Source organism: Drosophila teissieri, chromosome 2L (assembly GCF_016746235.2).
Source record: "Drosophila teissieri strain GT53w chromosome 2L, Prin_Dtei_1.1, whole genome shotgun sequence".
NCBI classification, from domain to species: Eukaryota; Metazoa; Arthropoda; class Insecta; order Diptera; family Drosophilidae; genus Drosophila; species Drosophila teissieri.
Genome location: NC_053029.1, coordinates 14,511,182 through 14,538,150, shown reverse-complemented (window position 1 = coordinate 14,538,150; position 26,969 = coordinate 14,511,182). Strand labels below are relative to the sequence as shown.

Sequence of the window (26,969 nt, the reverse complement as noted above, 5' to 3'; positions counted from 1 at the left end):
TGTCATATCTCGTTGAATTCGAAATTAAATTTCAAATCAAACTGTGTTTACCAAAAAAAAAGTTTTTTTTTTTTAATTTTTTCCAATTTTTGAAAATCGATTTTCCATTTTTTTGCGAAATATCAGTATTTTGATCAGAACATTCGAAATATGGGTCAAATATGGAATGTCATATCTCGTTGAATTCGAAATTAAATTTCGAATCAAACTGTGTTTACCATAAAAAATGTTTTTTTTTTAAATTTTTTCCAATTTTTGATGATTTTTGAATTTTGTCCGAAAATCGATTTTCCATTTTTTTGCGATTTAAATATCAGTATTTTGATCAGAACATTCGAAATATGGGTCAAATATGGAATGTCATATCTCGTTGAATTCGAAATTAAATTTCGAATCAAACTGTGTTTACCATAAAAAATGTTTCTTTTAAAAATTTTTTCCAATTTTTGATGATTTTTGAATTTTGTCCGAAAATCGATTTTCCATTTTTTTGCGATTTAAATATCAGTATTTTGATCAGAACATTCGAAATATGGGTCAAATATGGAATGTCATATCTCGTTGAATTCGAAATTAAATTTCGAATCAAACTGTGTTTACCATAAAAAATGTTTTTTTTTTTAAATTTTTTCCAATTTTTGATGATTTTTGTCCGAAAATCGATTTTCCATGTTTTTGCGATTTAAATATCAGTATTTTGATCAAAACATTCGAAATATGGGTCCAAATATGGAATGTCATATCTCGTTGAATTCGAAATTAAATTTTGAATCAAACTGTGTTTACCAAAAAAAATGTTTTTTTTTTAATTTTTTCCAATTTTTGATGATAATTTTTGGATTTTGTCCGAAAATCGATTTTCTGTTTTTTTGCGATTTAAAATTAGTATTTTGATCAGAACATTCGAAATATTGTTCCAAATATGGAATGTCATATCTCGTTGAATTCGTAATTAAATTTCTAATCAAACTGTGTTTACAAAAAAAAATCCATTTCTTTTTAATTTTTTCCAATTTTTGGTGATGATTTTTGGATTTTTTCCAAAAATCGATTTTCTGTTTTTTTGCGATTTAAATATCAGTATTTAGATCAGAACATTCGAAATATGGGTCAAATATGGAATGTCTTATCTCGTTGAATTCGAAATTAAATTTCGAATCAAACTGTGTTTACCATAAAAAATGTTTATTTTCTTAAATTTTTTCCAATTTTTGATGATTTTTGAATTTTGTCCGAAAATCGATTTTATGTTTTTCTGCGATTTAAATATCAGTATTTTGATCAGAACATTCGAAATATGGGTCAAATATGGAATGTCATATCTCGTTGAATTCGAAATTAAATTTCGAATCAAACTGTGTTTACAATAAAAAATTTTTTTTTTTTTAATTTTTTCCAATTTTTGATGATTTTTGAATTTTGTCCGAAAATCGATTTTCCATGTTTTTGCGATTTAAATATCAGTATTTTGATCAGAACATTCGAAATATGGGTCAAATATGGAATGTCATATCTCGTTGAATTCGAAATTAAATTTCGAATCAAACTGTGTTTACCATAAAAAATGTTTATTTTCTTAAATTTTTTCCAATTTTTGATGATTTTTGAATTTTGTCCGAAAATCGATTTTATGTTTTTTTGCGATTTAAATATCAGTATTTTGATCAGAACATTTCGAAATATGGGTCCAAATATGGAATGTCCATATCTCGTTCAATTCGAAATTAAATTTCAATCAAACTATGATTTTACCATAAAGATGTTAGTTTATTAATTCAGTTGGTCCGAATTCCCGGTCGATTATGAATATCGGTCCAAACCTCGACGACATGAGTGGATCAAATCCTAGTCACTTCCGTCAGTGATTTCCAAAAATTCAAGTATAAACATTCGTTGTCTCCAAATGGAAAAAAATTCACAAACTTGTGTTTCCATTTTTTTTCTTTATTTTGTCTCCCTATTTGTTGATCCATATGATGATTTTCCATGTTACTTTGAGATGTTAAACTTATCCGAATTACAGAGAGACCGGAGATAAAACTGGTCAGTGAGAGATAGAACAGTGTCATACTGTCGTTGACATTCAAATTGTAGTAATTTGGTGCGATCATTACTGTGTCATTGACCAAAAAAGAAAGCTTTAATATATTAATTTTTAACCAATATTTTACGTCAAAATAGAAGGTCTTCACCAGTACTTCTAATCATATAAACTGGAACATGTTTTTTGATAAAGCGTACTCCGAAAATTATAAGGATCCCATGGACAGGCCGTAGACAACTGAAATCAATGGATAAAAGGACAAATGCATATGTAGAAACAGTAAAGCGTTATTGAGATGAAGGATGGAGACTGTAGTTTCCTTGAGTGAATGTTCTCCAAGTAGGCAATTTTGGGATACAGATGGAAGGTCAACTTTGTCGTGCTGAGCACCAATACTGTACTATCACTGGTCCATATACGATTGAGGCAGAAGTGACCCATAATGTATTCATAGTGAACGGCGATTCAGAGTCGCAATAAAGTACCCACGGGAAATTTTGTGACCTGATGAGGTGGTCCAGTAGAACATCCAAGGCTGTGATAAGGAGAAAAAACGTCAGGACTTAATTATGTAAGACCTAACCAGGTAGATGAATGAGTTAAGTTCGTACAAAAAGTTTATTATTGAACCAAGGAACTATATGATGATGTAAGCTGATAAGAAACAGATACTACACTTTTGATCTTAGCCATAAGGCCGAGAAGCCGATAACTAAACGCAAAACTAACTGGGTCTCCATAAGCAAACGACCAGAAGCAGTTGGGAATTATAAGTATGCGCACTCGAAAAATGACTCAACGCAACTGCTGTTCAGTAAGAATAGCCTGCTTTTAGGGGTGGTCTGCGGTGCAAATAAATGGAATGCAATCGTTTCATTTTGTAACGGACAATTTGCAATAAGTTAAATAAGTTTTTATTGTGTTTAAAATTACACGTAAACCTTAGTCATTTGTATAACCATTTTGAAATAGAAAGACTTGTGACTAACGTAGTTTTAGAAATATAAATAATGTATACGGCACTTAAAACCGGCATAAAATATAGAAACCGTACCATTTTTTTAAACGTTATTCTTATTCTTTTAAACATTAATTAAAAATATAAATGTTGGATATAATAGATGTATAAAAAATAAATAAAAATACATTTTAAGTGCTGATAATTAAAAAAATATAACATCTAATTTAATGAAATATAAAAAAATGATTAAAACGAGAAAATCCCAATGTTAATTTATATTCTTTTAAACATTAATGTAAAAAATATTAATGTTGGATATAATAGATGTATAAAAAATAAATAAAAATAAATTTTAAGTGTCTGATAATTAAAAAATATCACATATAATTATGAAATATAAAAATGATTAAAAACGAGAAAATCCCAATGTTAATTTACATAAAAGGGAGGACAAAGTCTGAAATCTACTTGACATGCGCCGAAATACTGTTAAACACTCTGGTATGTGGGGGCAGTACCAAAATAGAAAAACAGTTGATGGATATACGCCGAGGTCTCTGGAAGAACATTTTCGGAACGAGCTTTAGGCGTGGCGGGATAGTAAATTTATATTGTTTTTCTATATCTGGTAAGCCAACAAAGTGCAGCATTTTTCCCACGGCCAGTGTCAGCCAGCTTTTCTCGCAATTGTTCATGTTTATACGATACTGTTAAAGGGAAAATGGGAAAGGTGGCCTTGAGGCAATTTCCCTTGGGTCAGGTAATGGACGCCATGGGAACTCCTTGTCAGCCAATATATCAAGATTAGGACAGTTTAAAGTGTTTGTTTATGGCAATAACAGACCTGTGTATCAGGTACAGGCGAAATAAGCATAAACCCTTAGATTTCATTGTGAATCAACTGATACAATACTTATCCTTTCTACTTTCCAGGATGGATTTCAGGATTATAATGCTAGACGGAAGATTTAATGACTACGGACACTGGACATGAGGGATAATTAAACCCAACCATTTAAATGTGCAACAAACAATAACCCAGACTAACTGGGATGTGCTAGACGCTTCGTTCCTTAGAAAAATCCCAATGGCCATCAAGCCTTAGCTTCGATCCATGTAGTACTTCCTGTAAGCACCTGTCGCTATTCCTACTTAAGATATACTGCTTGGCACTCATACTCCGAAGTGCCCAGTGCCGATTGGCTAATGGACTGTGGAAACTGTCACTGCAAATGGAACTCTGGCAAAAAGACAGCCGACTGCCGCAATTTGAGCCTAAGTGGAGTGCCGGAGTACCTCAGTCCGGAGATTCAAGTGCTGGATTTGTCACACAACCATATATTCTACCTGGAGGAGAACGCATTCCTGACCACCAACTTGCAAAATCTCCAGAAGTTACTCATACGAAATGGCACCCTCAACACATCAACCAGCGAAGTTTCACCCAACTGCAGATCCTTATAGAGCTCGACTTGTCCAACAATTTACTTGTGGACTTGCTACCCAATGTGTTCGACTGTCTTTCCGAAAGTACGGGCGATATTGCTAAATGGCAACCTGTTGCAAGCACTTCGCCATGGAGTGTTCCGGAATCTCAAGTATCTGCACAAGATCGAACTTAAGCGCAATCCGCTTGGTTAGCATCGATGCCCAGGCCTTTGTGGGAGTACCACTTCTCTCGCAGATTTATCTGGGACAACAATGAGCTGACCAAACTGAGAGTGGAGAGCTTCCAGGACTTGAACAAGCTCACTGCATTATCGCTGGTCGAGAATCCCTGGAACTGCACCTGCGACCTTCAGATGTTCCGTGACTTCGTTATAGGTATGAACCTATACACCCCGCCCACATCCTGCCATTATCCTTTGCAGTTACGTGGTCGTCTGTGGATCGAGGATCAGCCGGAGGCGTTTGCCTGCAAGCCGAAGATAGTGTATCCGACGCTCAGTACTTCCATCAACACTTCCAAGGAGAACGTTACGCTTATTTGTCGCGTCCACGGATCTCCCAATACGGTTATTGCCTGGGACTACAGCAAATCAAGTATACGAAACCCGCTCCAAGCCGGGTGAAAAGTCAAAAGCAGCGTGTTTACATAGAACTGTTGCGAGAGGATGAACCAAAGGTTCGGAAATTCGGACATGATGTTTTTGTGTCACGTCTTACGATAGTAAATGCCAGGAAGAGCGATGAGGGCGTCTATACCTGCCTGGCGGAGAATCCCGGTGGCAGGGATTCGGTTCACATAAGTGTGGTGGTCCAAAAGGACCTGCAACACATTTCCCTGATCGACAGCAACTTCTTTGCAATAGTATGCCTTATAGCCATGGGTTTTCTCAGCATGTCGATCCTATTTTCGTTGGTCACATGTCGATCCTATTTTCGTTGGTCACTTGCCTGATTTTCAAGAGATTCAAGCAGTTTCATCCCGGCCAGCACACCTATTTGCAACCCACTAGTTTTCCCGTGCAGTCACCCGGTAGTGAAGATGCTACCCCTATCAGTGCCCTTAGTTCTGGAGTTATACGGGAAAGCAAGATCGCGCTGGATCCATTAAGTGCTACTGGTGGACCATCAAGTAAAAACTACAGCTTATTATAGCATCCAAATCGAAAGGCGGCGAAATGTACCCAAAGGATTACACGCCAACGAGAAATATTGAAGACTTGAGATTAAATAGCAATAATTATATTGAAAATCTTGACAATCAGGCGGAATCCACTTCATCGCGAAATCGGGAGCTCTATTCGCATATTGCCCGTGTCCAGGAAAAAGGAGCGCTTAAACAGAAAGGTAGTAGAAGGCACAAAAAACCAGTGTTTGTTTTTTAACTCATTCTTGTTTTTCCACCACTTAGATGAGCTCGATAAGGATTCCCGGCAGAGTTTCCTCGCAACTCAACAGGCTGCTCAAAACAGAAGGGACACATCGAAGAACTCCAACCGGACCTGTTGCCTTCCACTGAACCCACTGCCTTAAAAAGTATTAATGAACCTTTCGGTCCACCATCGAAAAAAGGAGAAGTTAACCCCCGGAGCAAGTACAATACGAATGTGCAAAAGTACCTAAAGGAGAAAGTACGGCAGTGTTAGAATAAAGAGTATCAGCACTAATAACCCCATTAGTGGTGATAATACCTCATCATAATATATTCATCTTTTGTAATATGGCATTTCCCACCTTCTACAGTTGCAAACCCACCGTAACCCCCATGCCATTAAAATTTAGTCTGTCCCAGGATTGCGAATCTTATCCAGCCCTACCTCTCTTAGACCTTCAGGAGAAGAGAGGACATAGGAGAATCACATTCCTTGAGACCCAATCAAGAAGAAATGTACCTCGCCTTATTTCTGGTAGTAAATTATGTATTTTAAAACGTTACTAACATAAGAATATTTATTTACACAGATCTAAGTGTTTTAACCCGCTCTTTAAGTAAAAGAAATGTAATAAAAAAGTTTTAAGTGATGCCTTTAAATGAAAAATGGGACGCTTTCTTTTAATAATCGTATATTCCATAGTGATGAAATTACATCTTCAAGGGATATCTTTGCTGGATTTTTGGTTCCGTTTTAGGACTTTCTATACCTTCGTCAATTGTAGCAAATTTCTTTACCTGCCCACTTTTACCCAGTTTTACTTTCTATCATCCCTGACCTACCCCCGAATTTATTTCCATGCATGTGCCTGTAATTCCCAACTAGTTCTGGCCGTTTGCTCATGAAGACCCTGTTCGTTTGCCGTTTCAAGTTACGCTTCAGATCAAAGTTAGGCCACCGCCAGTCAGCAAACCTGGTAAAGCTACCGTTGCGTATGAATGCGTTACTGACTGGGTTAGCGTGGAGAGCTTCGCCAACTTCCCCTGGTCGGGTTTATTCAGGAGGATGGTCAGGAACTCATCCTGAGCTGCGCATCTGAGACGTTGGATGAGTTGGGACCTGGAGCTCGAGCCGATGGCCACTGGTCGGTTTCTTTGTCCTCGCACTCAACCAGTAGCTCATCTCCTCTCCAGGCCCAACGCACTGCCAGATGCACAGCTTGCCTTTTGGTGGCGATTTGGTGGTGGATTTCGGCCCAACTGAATAATAAATATTAGTATATTAAAAAATCGAACTACTTGTCAAAACAAGTTTCACAATTTGTTGGTTTCGTGTCAAAATTATGTCTTTTAACGAAGCCTGATTAACTAATCTGCGCACCACGATGACTGCGCCCTCCACCTCCCGTGCCAAGCAGCAACAGATCCCGCAAAGGATCTATCTGCTCCCATCCATGGATTGAGCCGGAATCGGAAGCGTCAGAGAGGCGAAGCAGCGCCTGCACGAAATGCAAAATCTGCTGTACACCAAACACTTTTCAAACTACAGACTTCCTGCGTCGCTGGCCGCCCCACCTCCCGAAGATCAGCTGCTCCAACTGCAGCTGCAGAACTTTGATTCGCTACCGAGCAGCGCCCAGCAGCAGGAAAAACCCGCTTCCCTGTGAACGCTCTAGCGATTCGCCGTGGACCCGACTGCGCCTGGTGGCATGCCCATGTCACGGATGCCTCTGCTCGTTGAGCCCAGCGCTCTACTGGGTCACTATTTAAGTGACCATCTGCCGGGAATGGGGATTCCGTTCTTGGAGCTGGAAGTGGGCAAGCGAGTATCCCTAACATGTCAAGTTAGCAGTTTGGAAAGAGATGTCAACTCCCTGTTGGGGTCTATTGCTATCGGCGCACTGGCTCAATCCCCTTAAATGCACCGAAACACCTATCTGCCGTGGAATACCGCTGCTACTCGCAGCATAGCGCCCATGATTTCTTCGCCTGCCGCACCATGCACTCGGTGCTGTGGGCAAGGAAGCGTGTCGAACACGAGGTCCTGGCCATCTGGGTGGCTACTCCCTTGCACGGTGTGGCCATCACTCTGCGGCTGCTGGTCCTAACCGGCCAACTCGGCACGTTACTACACAAAGCAGATAAAAGCTCGTCCGATGCTGCATTGTCGTCGAACCAAACCTGCAGCGAGTTCATCAGACCGATAGCAACGTGATCTCATCAGCTTTGAGGACCTTCGACCACTAATGGATTTAGATGTGTGGCAACAATTGCTACGTCGAACTGAAGGTGATCAGCGAGGCAAGAATATAATTGAATATATTTGGAATTTGCAATATTTTTGGCCATGTATTTAAGACTAAGATTAAACATTGAAACATAAAACTTGAACTTTGCACTTAGTATATGCATTAATAAATTAGGACAAAGTATCAGAGATTACATTTGATAAAAGCAGCTATTTCCGGATCCGGACATCCTACTTGCGATACATTGCTGAATATATATATACAATTCGTACAAGGCTTTTTTTTTGCCAACCGTTTGGATAACATGTCACATTTATCTTTGCTATTCGTACAATTTTGTTGTTCCTCAACACTTACAGCATACAAAAAGGAATTTACAAATTTGAGCTTACATACATAAAATTTAGATTTTAAATATGCTATATTAAGGTATTACAAATATATATTAATGTGTATAACCTTATATCATTAAGCTTTCTATGTGGCGCATGTGCAGATATTCAAAAATTGTACTAAAGAACGAGCGAGCGCTACGCTGCAGCCGAGGCTTTTCAAGATACTGGCCGCACGGCACCTCAGGCAGCGTCGCATCGCTTTTTAACGCAACAAAATAAACATCCGTCTAGTGTGAGAGGTCGGAATCAGGTTCCGGCTAGCCGGCCTTTTTGGCTGGCTTTTTTTTGAAAGTGCCTCAAAGGCTTCGATTTCCTTCTTTTCTTTGGCCTGGTTGCGACGCTCATATTCCAGACGGTGCGAGATATGCGCTCCACGATACGCTCCGTGGTCATCTCGTTGCCGGAATCGATCAGCTCAAAGACTGCTCGCGTCTTGGGAACGGCATATGGATCGATCTTGCCGTTCTCCAGCGCGATGGGTGTGCGTCCGTGGCAGACGACATCGATTTTGAAGTGTTCAAGCAGCTCTTCGGTGACGCAGTAGGGAGCTCCAATGACTACCTCATTGACAAACTGGGGAAATGGGAAAAAATCGATTGAGATAACCTTTTAAAAGTGTCAACTGCAATCTTACCTTGCAGGCCAAAACGCTGAGCACGCGCTCGTGCAGGTTCATAATAGGATAGTTGCTGCCCTTGTAAGAGTTCACCACGGGATCTGTGTGCAGGCCAACAATCAGGTAATCACCCAGTTTTTTAGCCTTTTCCAGAAAGTCCAGGTGACCCACATGGAAGAGATCGAAGGCGCCAGCCACATAAACCTGAAAATACCGACCATTATAAATTATACATATTCAGCGAAATAACACAATGAAGGTTAAACTTACAATCTTATCGCCGGGATTCGGTGATTTGCCATCACTAAACTGTATGATCTTTTGGGTAGTCGGCAAGAACTGACTACAACCGGTCCATGGACTTTTGGCTGCCGAGTCTTGCCCATGTTCGAAGAACCTGGATGGGATTTTATTTGTCGTTTTAAAATTGACACTGTTTTGTTTTGTTGATAATTGTATTGTAAAGCAACGCAGACAAATGAGCAAGTGTGTATTTGAGAGCGAAAATTTACGTTTAGGGATTTGATTTCGATTTGGATTCGGATTTGGATATTTTGATTGCAGGTTGGTCGTTGGGTTTGGCATTTGGATTCATTTCGCGGGCGCGCACACGCACAAAACATTTGGCATATTGAGGTTTTAGCATAGTTTTCATAGGTTTTATACATTAGATTATATTTTGGTTAGTGGTAAACAGTGCGTACATAGAAATAAAAGAAGAAGAAATAGTAAAGTTGTAGAGAGCAACATAAACCAAGGAGTTATTTGCGTTCAACTATGGCAAATTAAAAGTCGAACTCATTGAAAGGGATTTAGTTTTAGTAAGGAAAATGCATAAACTAATCGTGCGTAGCCCATGGTATAAACTAAATATATCTGTATAATATTGTTCATACTTGTAACTGATTGATCGACTTTGGTTTATGCACAGCATGCAAGAGCAATATACAAGTTCAACAGAAGGAAATGAAAGACAAAAAAAAAGAGTGCAAAGAAATAGTTGTCTTAAAATTAAAAGTTAGTTATGGTTAGAAACAATGAATTGGCGCACAAGACTGAAAAATGTGAGCGCTGTGATTTAGGAACATTTAAATTAAATATGAATGTGCCAGAAAAGCGTTGAAACAAGCTTAAGCTACCTTCTTTCTCGATATCATATTCGGCGGATCCCTGACGGAAGTGGTTGGCGTGTCAGGAGCAACATGCGGCCCACAAGGTCAGTGGTCGAAACTCCAGCCGTGGCGTTTTACTTCCCTGTGGATTGCATAAGGAAATTAAATGTCAGTAATTGGGAAAATACAGTACGTGCGTTATAAGACAACTGGCGGTTTATTAAAGGTCACGGCAAGGTATACACATCGTAAATGTGACGTAGATTTATAAACTGCCAAATGTCTGAAAATTATATCATTCATACTCACTTGTAGCGATTTGCTGACTTGACCAAATGATATGTGTCCACTCCTTCAGCTGTCATGGTAATGTCGTCTGCAAAAAATCAAATCATTAAGTAACATCACAGATATTTGTATTCATTGGTACCCACCTCCATGCACACAGAAATCACAGTTGTTCTGGTCGAGCACCTCCAGTGTGGTCACATACGGAGCACCGAGCACCACTTCATCCACCCATTTGATGCCTTTGACCATCTTGACGCGCTCCTCCTCGGTGAAGACCGGTGGTCCCTTGTGCTTGGTGATCTCCTCGTCGGTGTGAATGCCCACAATTACCTTATCGCCAAGAGCTTTGGCTTGTCGCAGGGAGTTCGCATGGCCGAAGTGCACCATATCATAGCTGTTGAGGATGGGAGGAAGTACAATTGTTAGTACAAGTTAGATATCTCTCTACAAGCGTGTGCCGAGAACAAGCCCTTATCAAAACATGGTCGCGTTAATTGCCACCGGAAATGTTGTCTCCCATTCGTGGAAGTTTAACATATTCTGAGATAACTGTGACTGCACCGATTGCGGCGACCTTGTCGATTAGCTAATGGAAACGATCTTGGCTCAACCAACATGATGCACCATATCATAGCTGTTGAGGATGGGAGGAAGTACAATTGTTAGTACAAGTTAGATATCTCTCTACAAGCGTGTGCCGAGAACAAGCCCTTATCAAAACATGTGCGTTAATTGCCACACGGAAATGTTGTCTCATTCGTGGAAGTTTAACATATTCTCTGAGATAACTGTGACTGACCGATTGGGGCGACTTGTCGATTAGCTAATGGAAACGATCTTGGCTCAACATGACTCAGAAGTGGCATACATTTCATAAAATTAGCATTTTTCGAGCTGGCAAGATAAGCCGTGTTTAAAGACGTGCTCGCCAAGAAGAAAAACAATTATCGCTTGGAATGTACAAATAATAAACCTCAGTCCCACAAAGTCTATTTATCATGACGGTCAGCTGCAATCCTGGCATTTGGTTGATGTTGGAAGCCAGGTAATCGTCGAAGCAGCAATGCTAAAGACCCACAACAAAGGCAATAAGTGCTTTGAGAAAGCCATTTACATAGTTTACATAAACCGCTGACGAAGCGCGTCAATGATGTCTGGTCGAGTGTATTAATGACCAGTAGCTGACGGACTGACCACCGGTGACCATAAGAAGCGGTTTGTGTGATCCACTTTTGCCCAGCATTGGTCAAGATTGATCTTTGGACTCGATCATCAGAGTAGGAACGCCAAAATGCCGAGAGATGAAGCAACCGAGACAGGGGATATCAATGAAACCGTGTTTGCTGCTCGTGTTTTGCAATTCTAATTGCATTATGAGCGCTGCTGCGTCAGCTTTTCAGTGGCACATATCGCAAACAGCGCCATTCGGTTGTTTAATTCCGATTCTAGGCATTATGGTCATAGGCACGTGCCTGGCCTGGTTTTTGTTTGGCTTGGGAAAGGATAATAGCATCTGGGGACGTGAGGCGTTGCTCAAATTGCACTTAACACCAATTACGAAGGTATTTACTGCGGAACGCTTTTTTTGCACCATAAGTAATTAAGTTTTAATTGTTATTGTAATATGTGTTAAATCGGAATAAAATTATTTTAAATATTTTTCACTTAATTTAATTGGAACAGCTTTTTTGCTGGTTTGTTATGAAATGATTCACCAAACGGGCTTTGAATAAACATTTTAAATATAATTCAAAGGTAACCACTTCACGAAATTGCGTATGATAAGAAATAATACCGTCACCATTATCACGCCCAGTGGTTCTTGAGTAATAGATTGTGGGGGAGTTAATTTGAAATAGGTAGACGCAAGATTAGAGAATTCCCTAGAAAACTTTACTCAAATAGGAATGCAAGTCGCGGAACCAAAAAGTCCCCTGGTATGCACCTAAAATGCACGCCAGGCAGTCCCTTGATTTGCCGATTTGTCGATTTGTCCAGATAGTAACAAATCCAGAGAGATGACACAAAGCAGCTAGTAAAACGTGGGCCATTCATTAATCGAAGCGAACCTTTGCTCCCGGAGATTTTTTTGCAGCACAAGAAATCTGTGCCGAACATACCCATATAGCATTGTACTCTATATGTGGAACAGACCCAGGGGCCGCTTAATCAATTGAGTAAGCTAAAAGCAGCGACACAGCGACAGCAACGCCGACGCCCGTTTGCTGATTAAAAATATCACGCGATTCTCCGTAGAATTTGTGCTCTGACGACCGGACCAGCCTAGTAGAGTGGATTGACTTGCAGGGGTAAAGTATGCCATAGACCATAGGCGTATGCTCATATGAATGCTTAAGGCCCGACTCTCTTATTACGAGCGCTTCCCATTCATTTGTTTTTCCACTGGCAGAGGTTCATTGACTTGGGTGGAAAGGAGGAGACAAGCGAGCACTTGTGCCTGCGTCAATGATAATCTGCGCTGATTAGAATATTTCGGTCCAATGCCCACATGCCTCTGCCGGGTTATTGGGCAGATTCCACGCAAATATGGTGTTTAACTTTTGTTTTTGCCATGAGCAGCTGATGTGAATTTCAGCGGTGTTAATCTGGTTGGAGTGCGACTACGTAGGTCAGTCTTATCAGCCTTAGCTAGAGGATTTCCACACTGGTGGCAGGTTGCTGTGATCCATTGACAACGGACATCAGGGAGCATAGATTGCCAAAATTACCGGAAACGCCAATGATTATGTGTTCTTGTTTAGATCGCCCTAATTGCCATAAATTAGATGCCATATGTATTTGATTTATGTAGTTTTGTTAATCTTGCTATTAGCGAAGTTTTTAGCTAAGTATCAGTCTCATATGTACTATTTCAGGGTATTTAATTGAAATTGGTTTCGTCTAGTGATTCCATAAAATTCAGCGCTTCCAATGAAAAATGTATATGTTTCTGGGCTTTTAAAGTGCAGACATGCTCTCGTAGAATACAAGAAGTATAATATCTTCTACAAGATACAGTCATACGTAGATTGAATGAACGGATGTGATATAAATAACCTCTAAAGTAAGGCGATCCTTGCGATTATCGGGCAGGAGAAGCCGCGAAATGCCAATTAAATTAGGCACATAAGACGCCAGACGATGACGACAGCATTGTGGGTCATGGCGAGGCAATGGCAATGAGAGTGGTGCAAATGATGGTGGTGTGGGGGGCACGCCGAGGCGGAGGCATGCGCAGGCCAGAATCACGTGATGTTTGGGACAACCGGCGGGCAACCACAGTCAACAATGGCCACGTAAACGCAGCCCTCATCCGAAAATTTGAAGTCCCTTTCGAAAAAAAAGGGGACGGAAAATTTTTCAGATACAGTGGTTTAGGCATAGCATTTTAGCACTTGTATACACAGAATCGTACAATGACAGTATTTTTGTTTGCTAAGCGTGGGCCATTGTTTATTCGGTGTGTATAAATACATTGAAATAAGAAGAACAGCGAGCGAATATAAACAATGGGTGTATTTTTATTCTACTAATGAATCGTCTGGCGGTAGCCACAATTGAGGTTTTAGAATACCACTGTGTAGTGTGCAATTGACGGACCCCTTTATAAATAGACGGCGTAGCATATAAATATAAATATAAGCAAAAGCCCGGTCAAGCGTGGAGAATATGGACATTTCGGATCTGAAGACCTTGAACCTGAGTAGACATTTCAGCCGGACGACGGCAATGGGTGGCTATTGGAGCGGAATTGGAGCGAGACGGCACGGTTCCACAAAGATTTGCTAATCAATTGAGGAACCCTGAACGCTTCTTAGCACGCCTGAAAATGGGTTTAGTTTATCGTCGGCTGATTACGGGTATTGCTATAGCTTTTGCTATTGGAATTGGAATGGTAAGGTTCGGTTCGCCGTGGTGTGGCATGGAATCGAAGGGACCGACGTGGAATGGGTATGCTTTGACTCACTTCACCGCTAGCGCTGAGTAACGGGTGGCGTGACGCAATGGGAGCCCTAAGAACCGTTAGACTTGTGCGCCCGATTCCTGGAGGCGCCAGAACGCATATGACTCACCATCCATCGCACCAGACGCGAACATCCTTGTGCTGCTTGTCGGAATGCCCATTGCAGGCGCTGGTATCGCCATTTGCCCGCTTGTCCTCCATCGTTGACTTATTGAATTTTCGCAATCGCTTTAATTTAGAAATCCGGCTAACAGGCGCACATTAGATGCCGGGGAGAGTACGTATAGTTTTGATGTTTCTGTTTTCAGTACTCGATTTCGATTTCAAGGCGGAAACTCGACGACAACGACGTTCACCGCTTCGAGAGCTGTGTGTTATTTGTTCTGAGCTGCGGCGACGCCCGCTATATATCAATTCTCATTCCGACCGAGCTACTCAGTTTTCGTTTACGTTATCCGGTTTCGGACTCGGACTCGAATTCAGATTCAGATTCGGAGCGGAATCGGTCTCAGATTCTCAGACTTGCGTTATCAGCGCGCGGGCGCATGGGAACTTCTTCGGGGCGTAAGTGCGGTGTGTTTGGCTTGAATTTTTTTTTTAGATTCTTTCATTTCTTTTCTCACAATTCCGAGTACCGTGAGAGTAGAGTGGACGCATTGGCGTTTGGCCAAATATACCATTTGCCAAGTGCGATGAATACCAATTAACGCGGATTTTGTAAACAGCAACAGCTGATCGAGAAAACTCCCGATATTGGGAATACTTTGGAATTAACTAACTTTATATTTGGCAAGCACTAAGCTGTTTTATAAAACAGAGTACAAGGTTACTAGCTTTACAAAGCTCTTTTAAATCAATCACGCATTCAAATTGAAATTTTTTCATTGATATAACAATATATATCTTAAACTACTTAAGTTTCCATTAAAAAACTTTAAAAATAAATTATAATAAAAAATATTTAACGACAGTTTTAACCGTCAGTTTTATATACACTTGTGTCAATTTATTTAAATATATAGCTTTTGGAGAACATTCAGGAAGCTTTTCAAAATATTCATAGATATCTTTCATAGATTGATCCCACTGTAAAAATAATACCGATAGTATTTTCAATGGTATTTTAGTCATTCCGATGTGGGATAATACTACGGTGTTTCCCACGGTCACACAGGTTAAAGCAACTTAAAATATTAAGCCTATCAAATAAGAAATATACAACGCAAAGCACGCAGAAATACATAAAATAACAATCAAAGTAAACCGACTAAGCCATGATAATGTAATCATGACCGTCCACAGTCAGTTCGGGCACTGTTTTGTAGACAGCATCAAGTATATTTTTTAAATTTCACGTGCTAAATTTACAAAGAATCCTACCACAATTGGTAAACGAATCGACGAGGGCTAGATAATCCCAATCCCATTCCCCGTACCAGCGCGATGTCCAGGAGAGAAGCCAATCTGATGGCCTACGTGACGGCGGAGGAGCACCTGCTGAACCGCTACTCGCCGCTGGAAGGCGACGAGGTTGATGCGGAGGCTAGCGAAGCTCCAGGCGCCGCATCGGGCGTGGCTGAGGATCGGGAGCGTCTCACGGATCTGGCTGCATCCGGCACCAGATCCTCAGGAATGGCAGCAGATCTGGACCCTGCCGTGGACAGCATGCTGCACGTGATCTCCGACGACTTGGAAATCTACAGCCTTATCTCAAGTGGCAGTGGCTTCAAGGGCTGGCCGGAGGAGCACCCGTCTTCCAGTTTCGTCACCCAGACTGAACCCTTAATATTTGGACTTCGCCGGCAAATGATGGTGGCCGAAGAGGCACCTCAAGCCCCGGAATGGGCCGCCTGCACGCCGGCGAAACGTCAGTGCAGCAGCCACGAGGTCATCGAGATCAACGGTTTGTTCCATTAACCATAAATATAAAGGATTCTCTTTCATATTATTAATTATGAAGTTGTGTCCCAATTCAAAATTTTAAACTCACTTATTTCTCTAAAATTAAACTTACATACCCTCCTTGTTTTGTAGACTCGCCCGAAGCTGTCCAGGATCCGAACATTGCACTAATGCAAACTGTAGTCAGCAGTCCCGGAGTCCTGCTGACCAATGGCAATGTTGACCAGTTCGACATGCTGTCCCACGAGAGTGATGAGGCTGAACATGAACTTCAGGTGGCCGAGGAAGAAGAGCAGTGTGTAATCTATGAGTCCGTGGATGGAGAGAACATGGTCGTCTTAGCGGAAGAACACTGCTGTGAGATCATAGTAGCTACCCAGGAGTGGCATGCGAGCAGGAGTTCGCCAGGGCCATTCTGATGGCCGAAAACGGTACCGGAGCATTGCTGGGTTTGCTGCCCGAGGAAAGTGATGCGAATGAGTGTCTCAATGGGACTGCCTACATCGAAGAGGTTGTGGAAGATATGGGTGAGAGCGAGGCACGTTTGGCGGATGGAAACAATGTGTACCTTAGTGATGCAGCGCTGGAACAGCCATTAGTGCATCAGGAACTGGTGGACGATGAGGCTCCCGAGGAAAACGAGAACGCCACATTCTTAGACGACACGCCGATGGAGGAGGAACGCCCAGATATTTGTCAGGTGTATGATCACGAACTAGAGGACCATGACGATGAAGAATGCGAGGACGCAGTCATCCAGGAAGAACCAGACCAACCTATCGACGTTATTGCATTACAGGGACAGGAGCCGCCGCCAAATAATCTGCAAAGAAAATTGCCTCGCGAGCACAGCAGTCCCACGGAATTCCCAGTCAGCTCATCCTCCATGCCCAACGCCAGCGACCACTATGACTTTGAGGACGAGTTAACGGGCGCCCGCTCTCCATCCAAAGTGGCGCCGCTGAAGCGCAAGTATCCGCCGCTGATGAAGAACACTCTGCATGGAGAGGCTATGGATCGAAGACTGGCAAGCATCTGCCAGGCTCAGCCGCAAATGAGTCCCGCCGAGAAAGTCTCCAATTGGGAAACGGCACCCAGGCAGGAATGGGCCGCTGTCGAGGATGTGGAAAGCTTTGATGCCGCCTTTAACCAGTACGAGGCTGTAACGGCATCTCTCAAACAGCATAACTTTCCCGAATTCCGTGAAACACTGGCTCGGAACATGGAGAAGATCAGCCGTGACATCATGCAAACCTCAGACGAATCCACTCAAGAACTAGCCAGCTCCCAGTCGGCGGAGCGGCCTGTGCATCGTCGCTACTTGCACATCTTGCCCACCGAGGAGACAATTGTGCTAGATGACGATGACGACGATTGCTACGAGGTGGTGGGTATGGAAAAAGCCTCTGTCACCACATTGATTCCCGAGGAAGAACTACAAGAGGATCAACAACCGGAGGAGGACGAGGTGGTGCTGCCCGGTGTCGATGACTTAAACAACACGGACTCCCACAACTTTGAGCAGCGAAACCTTACCAAGGAAACCTCAACAGCAGACCTGGAGAGTAGCGCGCTTACGCCAACGGCATGTTCTACCGCTGCGAATTTGGAGTTGGTTGCATCCGTTTCCCATGCTCAAGCTCGTCCATCTGGTCCGGAAGGTGTGTCTGATTTTATGCAGCCGAACTTAAGCGACCGAAGGCCCTCAGAAGACCAACAATTAACCAACGCGGTTTTAGATGTTATGCGTCAGCAGGTGCAAACAATACAGCAGCAGCAGTTTATGGAGCAAACGATGAAGCAGCAGCCACAGATGTATCGCTACCAGGAACTCCCACAGGCTCCCCAAGGTAACACTTTATTTGTGTTTTATTGTATTTATATTTATTCATTTTATTTGTAGAGGTGCAAATGGCAGCTAACCAGGGGCCTTACGTCAACTGTCCGAATGATAGTATGTTTTACGAGCAGCAGGAATTCTGCAATTATCTGGGCCTCACTGAACTGGCCACAGCGAACGCCGTGGCTACCGCAATGAGGGAGCTAGCCAACAGTACTGTAGCTCGCCGATCACTGCGGGTCAGACCACAACAGCAACTAGATAGGATGCGCAGTGATGTGCGTGGCAAGCGACGCGAAAGGGAACGAGATAGGCAGCAGGATAAGGACAAGAAAGTACCACTGACCACCAGTAGTGAGCTAAGCACCGATAAAGAAGAACCCTCCCCAGCTCAGACATCAGATTCCGTTTCAAGGATGGTGGGGGATGAAGATCTTCACTTCGACTCTCGTTTGGCTACAGAGCATAAACGCAAGATGAATCACTTTTACAAAACATATTTTGCGGAAGAGGAAGAATGCTCAACGAAGAAGTCGCCCAAAACCACCAACCTTCTAGCCACTTCCAAATCCTCAAAGGATGGAGAGATGTGTCCATCGCTCCAGGAACAAGAGCCGCAATGTCCTACATCCGTCATAGCTGGAGACGGTTACAAGAAACATGAGATAGACAAGGAGTCTGAGAAGGGTCGGGCTCAGTCTGTTGAAGCAGCTTTCACTAAGATCTTTGAAGCTGCTGCACCTGCCCAGTCCAAGCTGTTGGAGAGCATGCAGCAACGTTTGCGCCAGGCGCGTGAGACCAAGCCATCGATTTATATTATCAAGGCTACAAGCAATGCCTCGCCTCCGAATCCATCGCCTACCAGGCAGGAGTCTCGCATCTCACCGGCGCGCTTACACTTAACGGGCGGTTTTGGTGACGTAAGCGCACCGCGTCCCTCACTTATTTCCCAGCCAGCGAAGAAAAGTCTTACAATAACCAGTCCTGCTAAGGATTCGCGGTCACCTGTCCCCTTACCAGTTGATACGGCCAAAAGACCAAAGCATAGGAAAACCCATGGAGCCACCAAACCTCTGGCCGCCACCCAACGACGCCGCACTACCGTGGGAGTTGCCAGCCCCGGAAAGGAAGCTCGCGTACGCGATTTGGTTACTCGCTCCACCACGCATCTTAATTCGAAGCTACTTCGTAACCGCAAGGTCAGCCTGCTCAAGAGTTACGCGCTATCGGATGAAATGGCTCAGGGACGATCCAAACGGATTGCTGGCGGCGCAGCACAAACCACCAAAAAGGTACAAATGCCCAAGGCTGTACGGGCGGCGTTAAAGAGGCCGGATCAGGCAGACAAAAGTCTTCCTGAGCAGCATCGCTTGCAGCAGCAGCAATTGGCTCCGCCAAACACTCCCCGAAAGATGAAAGGTGTCAAGGAGAATGCGAATCCCACGACAAGTGCAACGAAGTTTAGTCGCCCGCCCAAGCGGACCAGGCGAGTACGAGCCAAGTCACTGCCCCCGAATATTGAAACGGTGACTGAACCGGTGACAGCCGTTCCTAATGCCACTGTGTTGAGGCTCGCTAATTTGGCACCAGAAGTTCCCAAAGCCTTTGCGCCTACACACAGCCACCTGGTCAGTTCCGCTGCCAAAGAAGCTGTAGATAAGACCCTTGTTTGTTCCCCGCCCGTCGCTCAATCGCCTTATGCACAACCCGTGCTTATTTACCCGCCATCCCCAACAACACCACCACCAAATACGGAGCTCCACCGCCCTCGCCAGCAAGCCGGAAAAATCAATCACGCTGACCTAGTCCTAGCCACTCCCCCTGGCGGCCTGCTGCGGCTTAGTCAAGGATCCTCCACGCTAGCAAATCCACTTTCTGCCAAGCACGGGCAGGTTCTTTACATGTACTACGAGCTGGAACAGCTCATTGTGCTGCAGGAGAACTGCATTACCTTCTGGAAGTACTCCAAAGTGTTCAACGTCCTGCATCAGCCCCGACATAATCCCTCCTTTGATGGCGTCCGAAAATCGCCCTCTCCGCAGCTGCCTCAACCACATCCGCGCGAGCCCAAAGACGCCGAGCAGGAGCTGGATGTTGGTCCGCGATGGGTTTACCTCGGAAGAGTGCGGCGCGTAACTTTAGGTGGGTTATGATCATAAAGAAACATTTTAGAAAACTTTCTAGCCTCTTTGTTTTATCCATTACAGAGAAAGAGATCTTTACGCCGTTTGGCAGCCGCATTTGCGTGCACAATTCGACGCCGGTGTACCTTGAAATGCGGAGCAGGCCGCTGGACCATCACAAGAGGGAGGTGAAGCTTACCTCCCTCCATGTGAATGTGTATTACTTCTGCGAGGAGGAATTACGACCTCGTATGCATTCTGTGCACTTAGATGCTGTAAATTGGTGAGTTTGACTACAAAGTATGCATAAATGCTATGATTTAACCCACAACTTACGTTATTTAGCGAGTGGCCGCATGTCATATACACAACTATAGCGGATTCGCGTTACTTTGTTATGGCATGGCAGCAGGAACTGGTGATGGGCAAGCCGCGCTCGGGCATCTGCAAGTATTCACTGACGCCCACACTGGATACGCTTGCCTCCATACGGGAGTTCAAACAGTTGCGCCACGAACTGCGTCACATTGAGTGCCTTTCAGAGGATCGCCTTATCGGCTACGAACAGACGCGTATCACCGTCTGGGATCACCGCAGCGGGGACACTCTGATGAACTACGACTTGGGCCGCCCTCTGGGCCGGTGCCTGGCAGCTATGCACTATCCAAGCCTCGACATGGACCAAAGCAGCATGCTGGTGCTTTACCAGCTTCTCAAAGAACCAAACAAAGCTGCTGAGGTGCATGTGATCGCCTGTGAGCTGTCCCATGCCACGCCGTCGCACCGCCTGCTGCAGGTACACCGCTTACCAGCGCCGCAATTTGACGATACTACAGAGGCAGTTAACACCGGGGATCACCTGATCGTCAAGTCTGCATCGAACGACGAGGCCTGGATAAGTGCCGCCGATCCAAGACAGCTCACCTATTTGGCGCCGCAAGTCAATGGAGCGCAGCGTTTTTATGCCCGCCACAAGTCCCAGGTGATCGAGATGTCCCCGCAATCCCTAACTGTAGATAGTATCGCCAATCACATGCTAAAATTGGCAGTCCAGCAGTCCCACTCGACGTAGACCTGTGTCGGTAAACTTGACATGTGGAGAATCTCGTCGAAGAACAAAGTTTTTGTTTTTTTTCACCACAACCCTTGTTGAAAATCACCCAGAATACCCGATCTATAAATGTGCTTCTGGCTGTCAGCCCAAATATAGTTCAAATATACGAAACTATAATAAGTTGCGTGTTATACCCCTAACAATCATCCATCATCTAATAATATCAACATTTCGCCTTAGTCTTAAGTAAGTCGGAGAGTAGCCTTTATTATGCGCTATTTTGGAATAAGTGTTTTTGTTTCTTTCGTTCTTTTTATTTTTTCTAAAAGAAAAACAAAACTAGCCTAAGCTATCGTAGTTTTAGGCTTATGAATTCAATTGTTTGATTTCCTACTATCGACTTCAGAAGTGAATGTGTCATATTCTTAGTTAAATGGAAACACCAAAATGGAAAGAAATAAATGTCATTAAAAGGAAATCTATTAAAAATACAATGTCTTTGCAATCGTGATATTGGAAATTGTATTACTTTTTCAAAATTAGTCGATTCACAGATATGTTTTTAATTTGGCTTATAATACTTGAGCATTATTTCCGAGAGTGCCTTTGGCTTAAACATAGGCTTTACTGCAATTGAGCCGACAACTATATATCCAGATTTCGCCCAGTGCCTAACCTGTCATTGGCTCGATCTTTATGTGGATGAGCCCGTCACCGAGAACTTTGCCTATCGGAGTACAAGGGAAGCATCCCTTCGGCATTAGGAATACTTATTCATAGGGCATCAAGAACAAGTTCTTTGAAAAGGTAATTCCTATTAAATAAAAGTTTTCCCTTTGGTTTTTCATCATAGTTCGTATATTTTAGACTATTTTTTGTATAATATCTAATCAATTTCAACTACTCTGTTGTCGATCAATTCCGACCCTCTATCCTATGAACTAACTTCTTCTTAAAACTAATCATTATTTACTATTTTGTTAGTCTCTAAGTTCTAAACTTTTATATACAGAAGTTTTACTTACATTTAAAAAGTAAAATCCATCGAAAAAATTGTGAGGTGGACCAAATATACAATTAGAATGAACGCGAATGCGATGCTATTCGGATATAATATTGCCACTAGGAAGCCAATTGCCTGCCTGAGAACCAACCACGAAATGCAAAGATCCTATAACTGAGTTCAAAAACTCGTGGCATTAAATCGTTCTTACATGTCTAGTAAAGTACAGAAAATTCCAATTTAGTTACGATCGCTTACTGTACATGTTACTAATATAGAAAATATATATCTCTATTTTGGCGAGAACCATTTCAAGGCGTTAAAAAGCCCCAAATGAATAGTTAACGCTGAGGGCGCTCCAGCAGCCGTAGCAGTCCACTACAATTCTTTGTCTGGTTTCTGTGCTACTGATGCAGTTTGGTTTTGGCGCTGCTCCTTGGCCAGTTGCCAGCGCTTGAACTCCACCATCTGCATGACGCGAACACGCAGAGGCTGTTTCCGCCGCTGCATAACCGCCGACAGCTTGCCGAACTCCATGCTGTACATGAAGACGACTGGAATGAGCACATCGTCCTTGCCATCGCCAGACATTGCGAACATCGGCTGCGTCTCACCGGAAGAGCCCGGAACATTATCACAGACAATCAGCGCTGCTGCTCCCACCTTCTGGGCCAGTCGCGCTTTGCTCACGAATGTGCAATCACCGCGCTCGGCCACCAGGACCTTTCCCTTCGCCTCTTCGGCATTCTCTAGGGTCTCATCACAGGCCCGAAGCGGCTTGGCCAGTATCAAGTCCCCTTGGACGAACTGATCGCCAGTTAACTCCGGGCTAAAGTGCGATGGCCCGGCCATCAGGGCTATCCAATCCTGTGGCTTCTCGTCAGTGGCGTAGGCTACGGCCTGGAAACGAGAGATTCAATTAAATTATTATTATGATGCTTCCCTTAAAAATGAAGCATACAAACCTGCAGTTGCGCTAGCTGATTTATGCTTTGCATCTTGGTCAGCTCAAGCATCTCCTGCATAAATTGCAGTCCCATTTCGCCCTCCTCGTGGCTTTTTGCCTGAATAAAGTCAATTTTATATTAAATTGTTCTACGATCTGTGCGATGATGATGAGAAGGAAGAGGAGGAAGCGGAAGATCGAGGAAACTGGTGGCGCAAAGGTTACCAACCAGAGTGTCAAACGAAATGCAAACGAAACCAAAAAGCAGAACAGAAAAAAACTTACATTATAGAAACTATGAAACAGTCGCACCTTGCCTTGGCTGCGGTCGCCTACCGAAACCATGGTAATGCCCATGTCGTAAACAGCTCGCAGATGATCTGCATTGCTTGCCTGAAAATCCAGGGCGCTGAGTCGCTTTCCCGCGGTGGTGCGAGGGCACGAGCCCGTAATGAAGTTGCGCAGTGGCTTGCGTACTTTTTCAGGAAAAAGCTTATTTGAACTGGGGCAGGTGCGCATGAAGTCGAGTACGTTGTGTTCGTCCGTCTGGCGAAAGCCTGTAATTAAAACAAGAAATTTATCAGAGTTCCCACATAGCTATTTTCGTTTTCCACAAAGGATATAAAAGACACTTGACTATCAATACATCAATATTAACCCATACATAAAACAGATTGTTGCAAATAATCAATTGATACCTATCAAGAGCTATTTCTTCTGATAGATTTACTGATAGCGCTGCGGCGATTACGTAAAACAATTAAAAAACGAAAAAGTACTTACTAAACGTGGCATTCCCTAGTTGGGCAATAGAGAGCGGCAGCAGGTGAGCTTCGGTTGTGAAGACGAACTCATCGACGTTTATGATCAGATCCTGGGGATCGGAGAACAAGAGGAAGAGGTACTTGATCGTCTCGGAGAGCACAAACGAGTCCATGCGATCCTCGTGCTTGCCAGTCCGTACATCATTCACGGCCGCATAGCCGCAAGATACTTTAGCATGCTGCTGGAGTGTCTTCAGAGCCTTCTTTCCCACCTGCAGATAATGATGATCGCCAGTGGCGCGGTACAGGAAGTAAGTGGACTCTATAAATTCTGGTCGCAGGGGATGCTGTCCCCAATGTATTTGGAAGTCTACGGTAAATGCTTCTGGAATGAAGGTGTGCATCTGCATAACCTGCAAATAAGATAAAAAATGTTTCATAAAATAAATGGGATAAGCGGATTTGAACAGGATAAACCATACCTGATAGAGCATCTCGTGTGTCTGCACAGCTGGTTTCAGGTCGCCGGATAGCACCTGCAGACCCGGCCAAAATGCCAGGAGCGAGTCCATAAAGTTTTTGGACTTAGCATGTGGCCTGTGCATTAGCACGTCGAGTAGCATGGGTCCTTCACTGACGTACTTCATTACCGCGTTGTAGTGGCGATTAAAGCGGGCCAGGTACTTGTCGTCCCCAAGTAGGACGTAGGACTTGAAGAGGTACTCATAGTAACTGTCGATGCCCGCTCCGACTCCGGAGTCCCGACGCACCCAATCGCCGGAATGAACATTAAGTACCGTGCCCATGAGATCGGAGCCACGGTGCCTTAGCTTCCACAGCGCGTCCATGGCGGCATGGGCTCGCACCTCGAAAATGGGATCGCCGGTAAGCCGCGAAAGAGCAGCAAATTCCAAAAGAATGGTACCAGCACAAGCGGTACACGTTTCACGGGACTTCTTCAGCATCGGATCCTTCATACCCAGCCGTAGATTAACCCGCGCATGCGGAATGCCCGTAGATGTGTTGAACGCCGGTAGCAATCGGTAGCCCAGCTCGCGAGACATCTCCAGCAGTTCGCCCTTGTACCAATGCATCGTGTCCGCATGCTTTTGCAGATACTCCGCCAGAATGTGCGCGGACAGCAGGCCACCAACCATTCGAATGTTCGTCTCAAACACCGACACAATAATGTCGCTGTCGAATTGCACGTCGCGGATAACTAGCTTTACCGCGTGTTCAAACTCTGTGAAATCACCCAGCAGCACCAGGGTGTCCAGAGTATCCACCAGAGTCATGGAAAAGCTAAAAAATCAACCATATCAATGAAAACGCCAAACCTAAGGATTTGTAACTCACTTTCCGAGAATGTCGTCCATGTCGCCACGCGATGGCGTCACTCCTCGGTAACGTCCTTTGCAGGAGAGCGGCATTAGCTCATCAGCTGGATAGGCGTTCTGCATGTAGGCGTTATATGCATGATAGAACATATCGCGAGCTTCTTCCCTGAAATCAAACAGAGCATATTGCACAGGTCAATTCAGCTTTTTTGTGATTGTTCAGAACGACTTTTAAGTGCAAGCGTTTAAATATTCCTACTTATATACTTACATATATACAATATAAGCACCACATTTAAATTTATAACCATAAATGATTACCAACGAGTTATGATAATTAGAGCTCCTCGTTTCTGATGCATATATGGGTTAGATTTAAATACATTGCATTGATCCTCCAGAAACCCAAAGTAAGTTGGAATGTCAAAGGTGTTATAAAACCGAAACTATCAAAAAATAATCGCCGGGCAGAAGTTGTCCTGGTCACGATACACAAAGAACCTTATCTAGCTAAGACTTACCGGAGTTCCGCCCGCTCCTTGTTGGACATGTTCTGCGTGGGCATGGTGGTCTCGGTGCTAAGGACGCAGGCAACTACGATGCACAGGGCCACCAGGAAGATGAGCATTAGCCGCTGGCCACGGACGAAGGATTCGGAGGATGTGGCGGACATGGTGCTGGCTATCTGGAGACTACCAGTGGCGGTGGTGGTGGCGGTGGAGGTTGTGCTGGTGACGGCGGATGGCTTTGTCTTTCGGTTTTGGCCGCCAGACTTGCCGCTCGAGTCGTTGTGACGTTGACCTTCACTTTGAACGTGTGGTGTTGAAACCAATGCTTCGATGTTTCTCTTCGCCGCTTCTTTGTTGACTCCGCTTTGGGCCCGTGGTCCGCTTGATTTGGCTCTGTAGCCTAATTGAAACAGCCAACTCATAATTAGCTTATAATTTAACACATAATTTTGCTCGACTGAAATTAGGCTCACCTGTGCCCGAAATGTCGACCTAATTTGTTGTTGCTTTTCGCCCGGTTTTCACGGGCACTAGAAGATCGGGTTGCTCTGGATAAAACTTAAGCGCGGTGCTCTACGGCATCTGCAATTGCACATTTATCCTCCCAACGACCACGACGACTGCGACACACATTGTGACTATTTATAATCTCGTTTGGAATTTGTTTTCTGCTCCAATAACAAAACACCACGACTGCAAAGCGAGCGTCAGAATCGTAAGGTTACTACTGCCAGCCGATCGGCAGGGCATTACGATTCGCTATTATATATCCAGCAGAGTCTGGTTTTATAGTTCTCCGCGCTGCTGTGCTGGCAATTATCAGATCGCTGCTTATCAACGATGAACTCAAGATTCCTTAATTTTATCATGAAAAAAAGTGATTGCACCCTTAGTGTGACCAGGTGTGCAGCGAGCGGAAGAGTGTGGCCTTCCCCATTAAACTAATATTATTGGCATACCTTAAAGTTAGCGTTGTTAATGCTTTAATTTGCTCGAACTATTTTATAATTAATCTTTTCATTATTAATAACTATAATATTA

General features: G+C 43.6%; 2 protein-coding genes and 4 pseudogenes across 3 annotated transcripts; 3 read left to right on the top strand and 3 right to left on the bottom strand.

Moving 5' to 3' along the window:
• Nucleotides 1-2,637: 2,637 nt before the first annotated feature.
• LOC122611997 lies at nucleotides 2,638-2,753 on the bottom strand (annotated as a pseudogene).
• A 973-nt stretch (nucleotides 2,754-3,726) lies between these two features.
• On the top strand, nucleotides 3,727-6,152 carry LOC122620544 (annotated as a pseudogene).
• Nucleotides 6,153-7,208: 1,056 nt separating this feature from the next.
• Nucleotides 7,209-8,136, top strand: LOC122626810 (annotated as a pseudogene).
• Nucleotides 8,137-8,669: 533 nt separating this feature from the next.
• On the bottom strand, nucleotides 8,670-14,711 carry LOC122620459 (annotated as a pseudogene).
• Nucleotides 14,712-15,626: 915 nt separating this feature from the next.
• LOC122626000 lies at nucleotides 15,627-21,549 on the top strand. The gene is given in 6 exon segments (XM_043806099.1): nucleotides 15,627-16,353; nucleotides 16,485-16,727; nucleotides 16,730-18,202; nucleotides 18,256-20,334; nucleotides 20,400-20,598; nucleotides 20,661-21,549. Coding segments are annotated over 6 exon segments (5,181 nt in total). The 5' UTR covers nucleotides 15,627-15,893; the 3' UTR covers nucleotides 21,388-21,549.
• A 655-nt stretch (nucleotides 21,550-22,204) lies between these two features.
• LOC122626010 (ER degradation-enhancing alpha-mannosidase-like protein 3) lies at nucleotides 22,205-26,804 on the bottom strand. 2 transcript variants are annotated; one of them, XM_043806118.1, is made up of 8 exons: nucleotides 26,402-26,804; nucleotides 25,941-26,328; nucleotides 25,439-25,585; nucleotides 24,565-25,384; nucleotides 24,102-24,495; nucleotides 23,631-23,875; nucleotides 23,338-23,436; nucleotides 22,205-23,272 (listed from the first exon to the last, which is right to left on the bottom strand). In XM_043806118.1, exons 2-8 carry the CDS (start codon nucleotides 26,090-26,092, stop codon nucleotides 22,751-22,753), a joined length of 2,379 nt encoding a protein of 792 aa, XP_043662053.1. In that variant the 5' UTR covers nucleotides 26,093-26,328; nucleotides 26,402-26,804; the 3' UTR covers nucleotides 22,205-22,750. The 2 variants fall into 2 exon arrangements, with proteins under 2 accessions (XP_043662053.1, XP_043662045.1); XM_043806110.1 differs by having other exon boundaries at nucleotides 23,604-23,875; nucleotides 26,402-26,803.
• Between the last annotated feature and the right edge of the window lie 165 nt (nucleotides 26,805-26,969).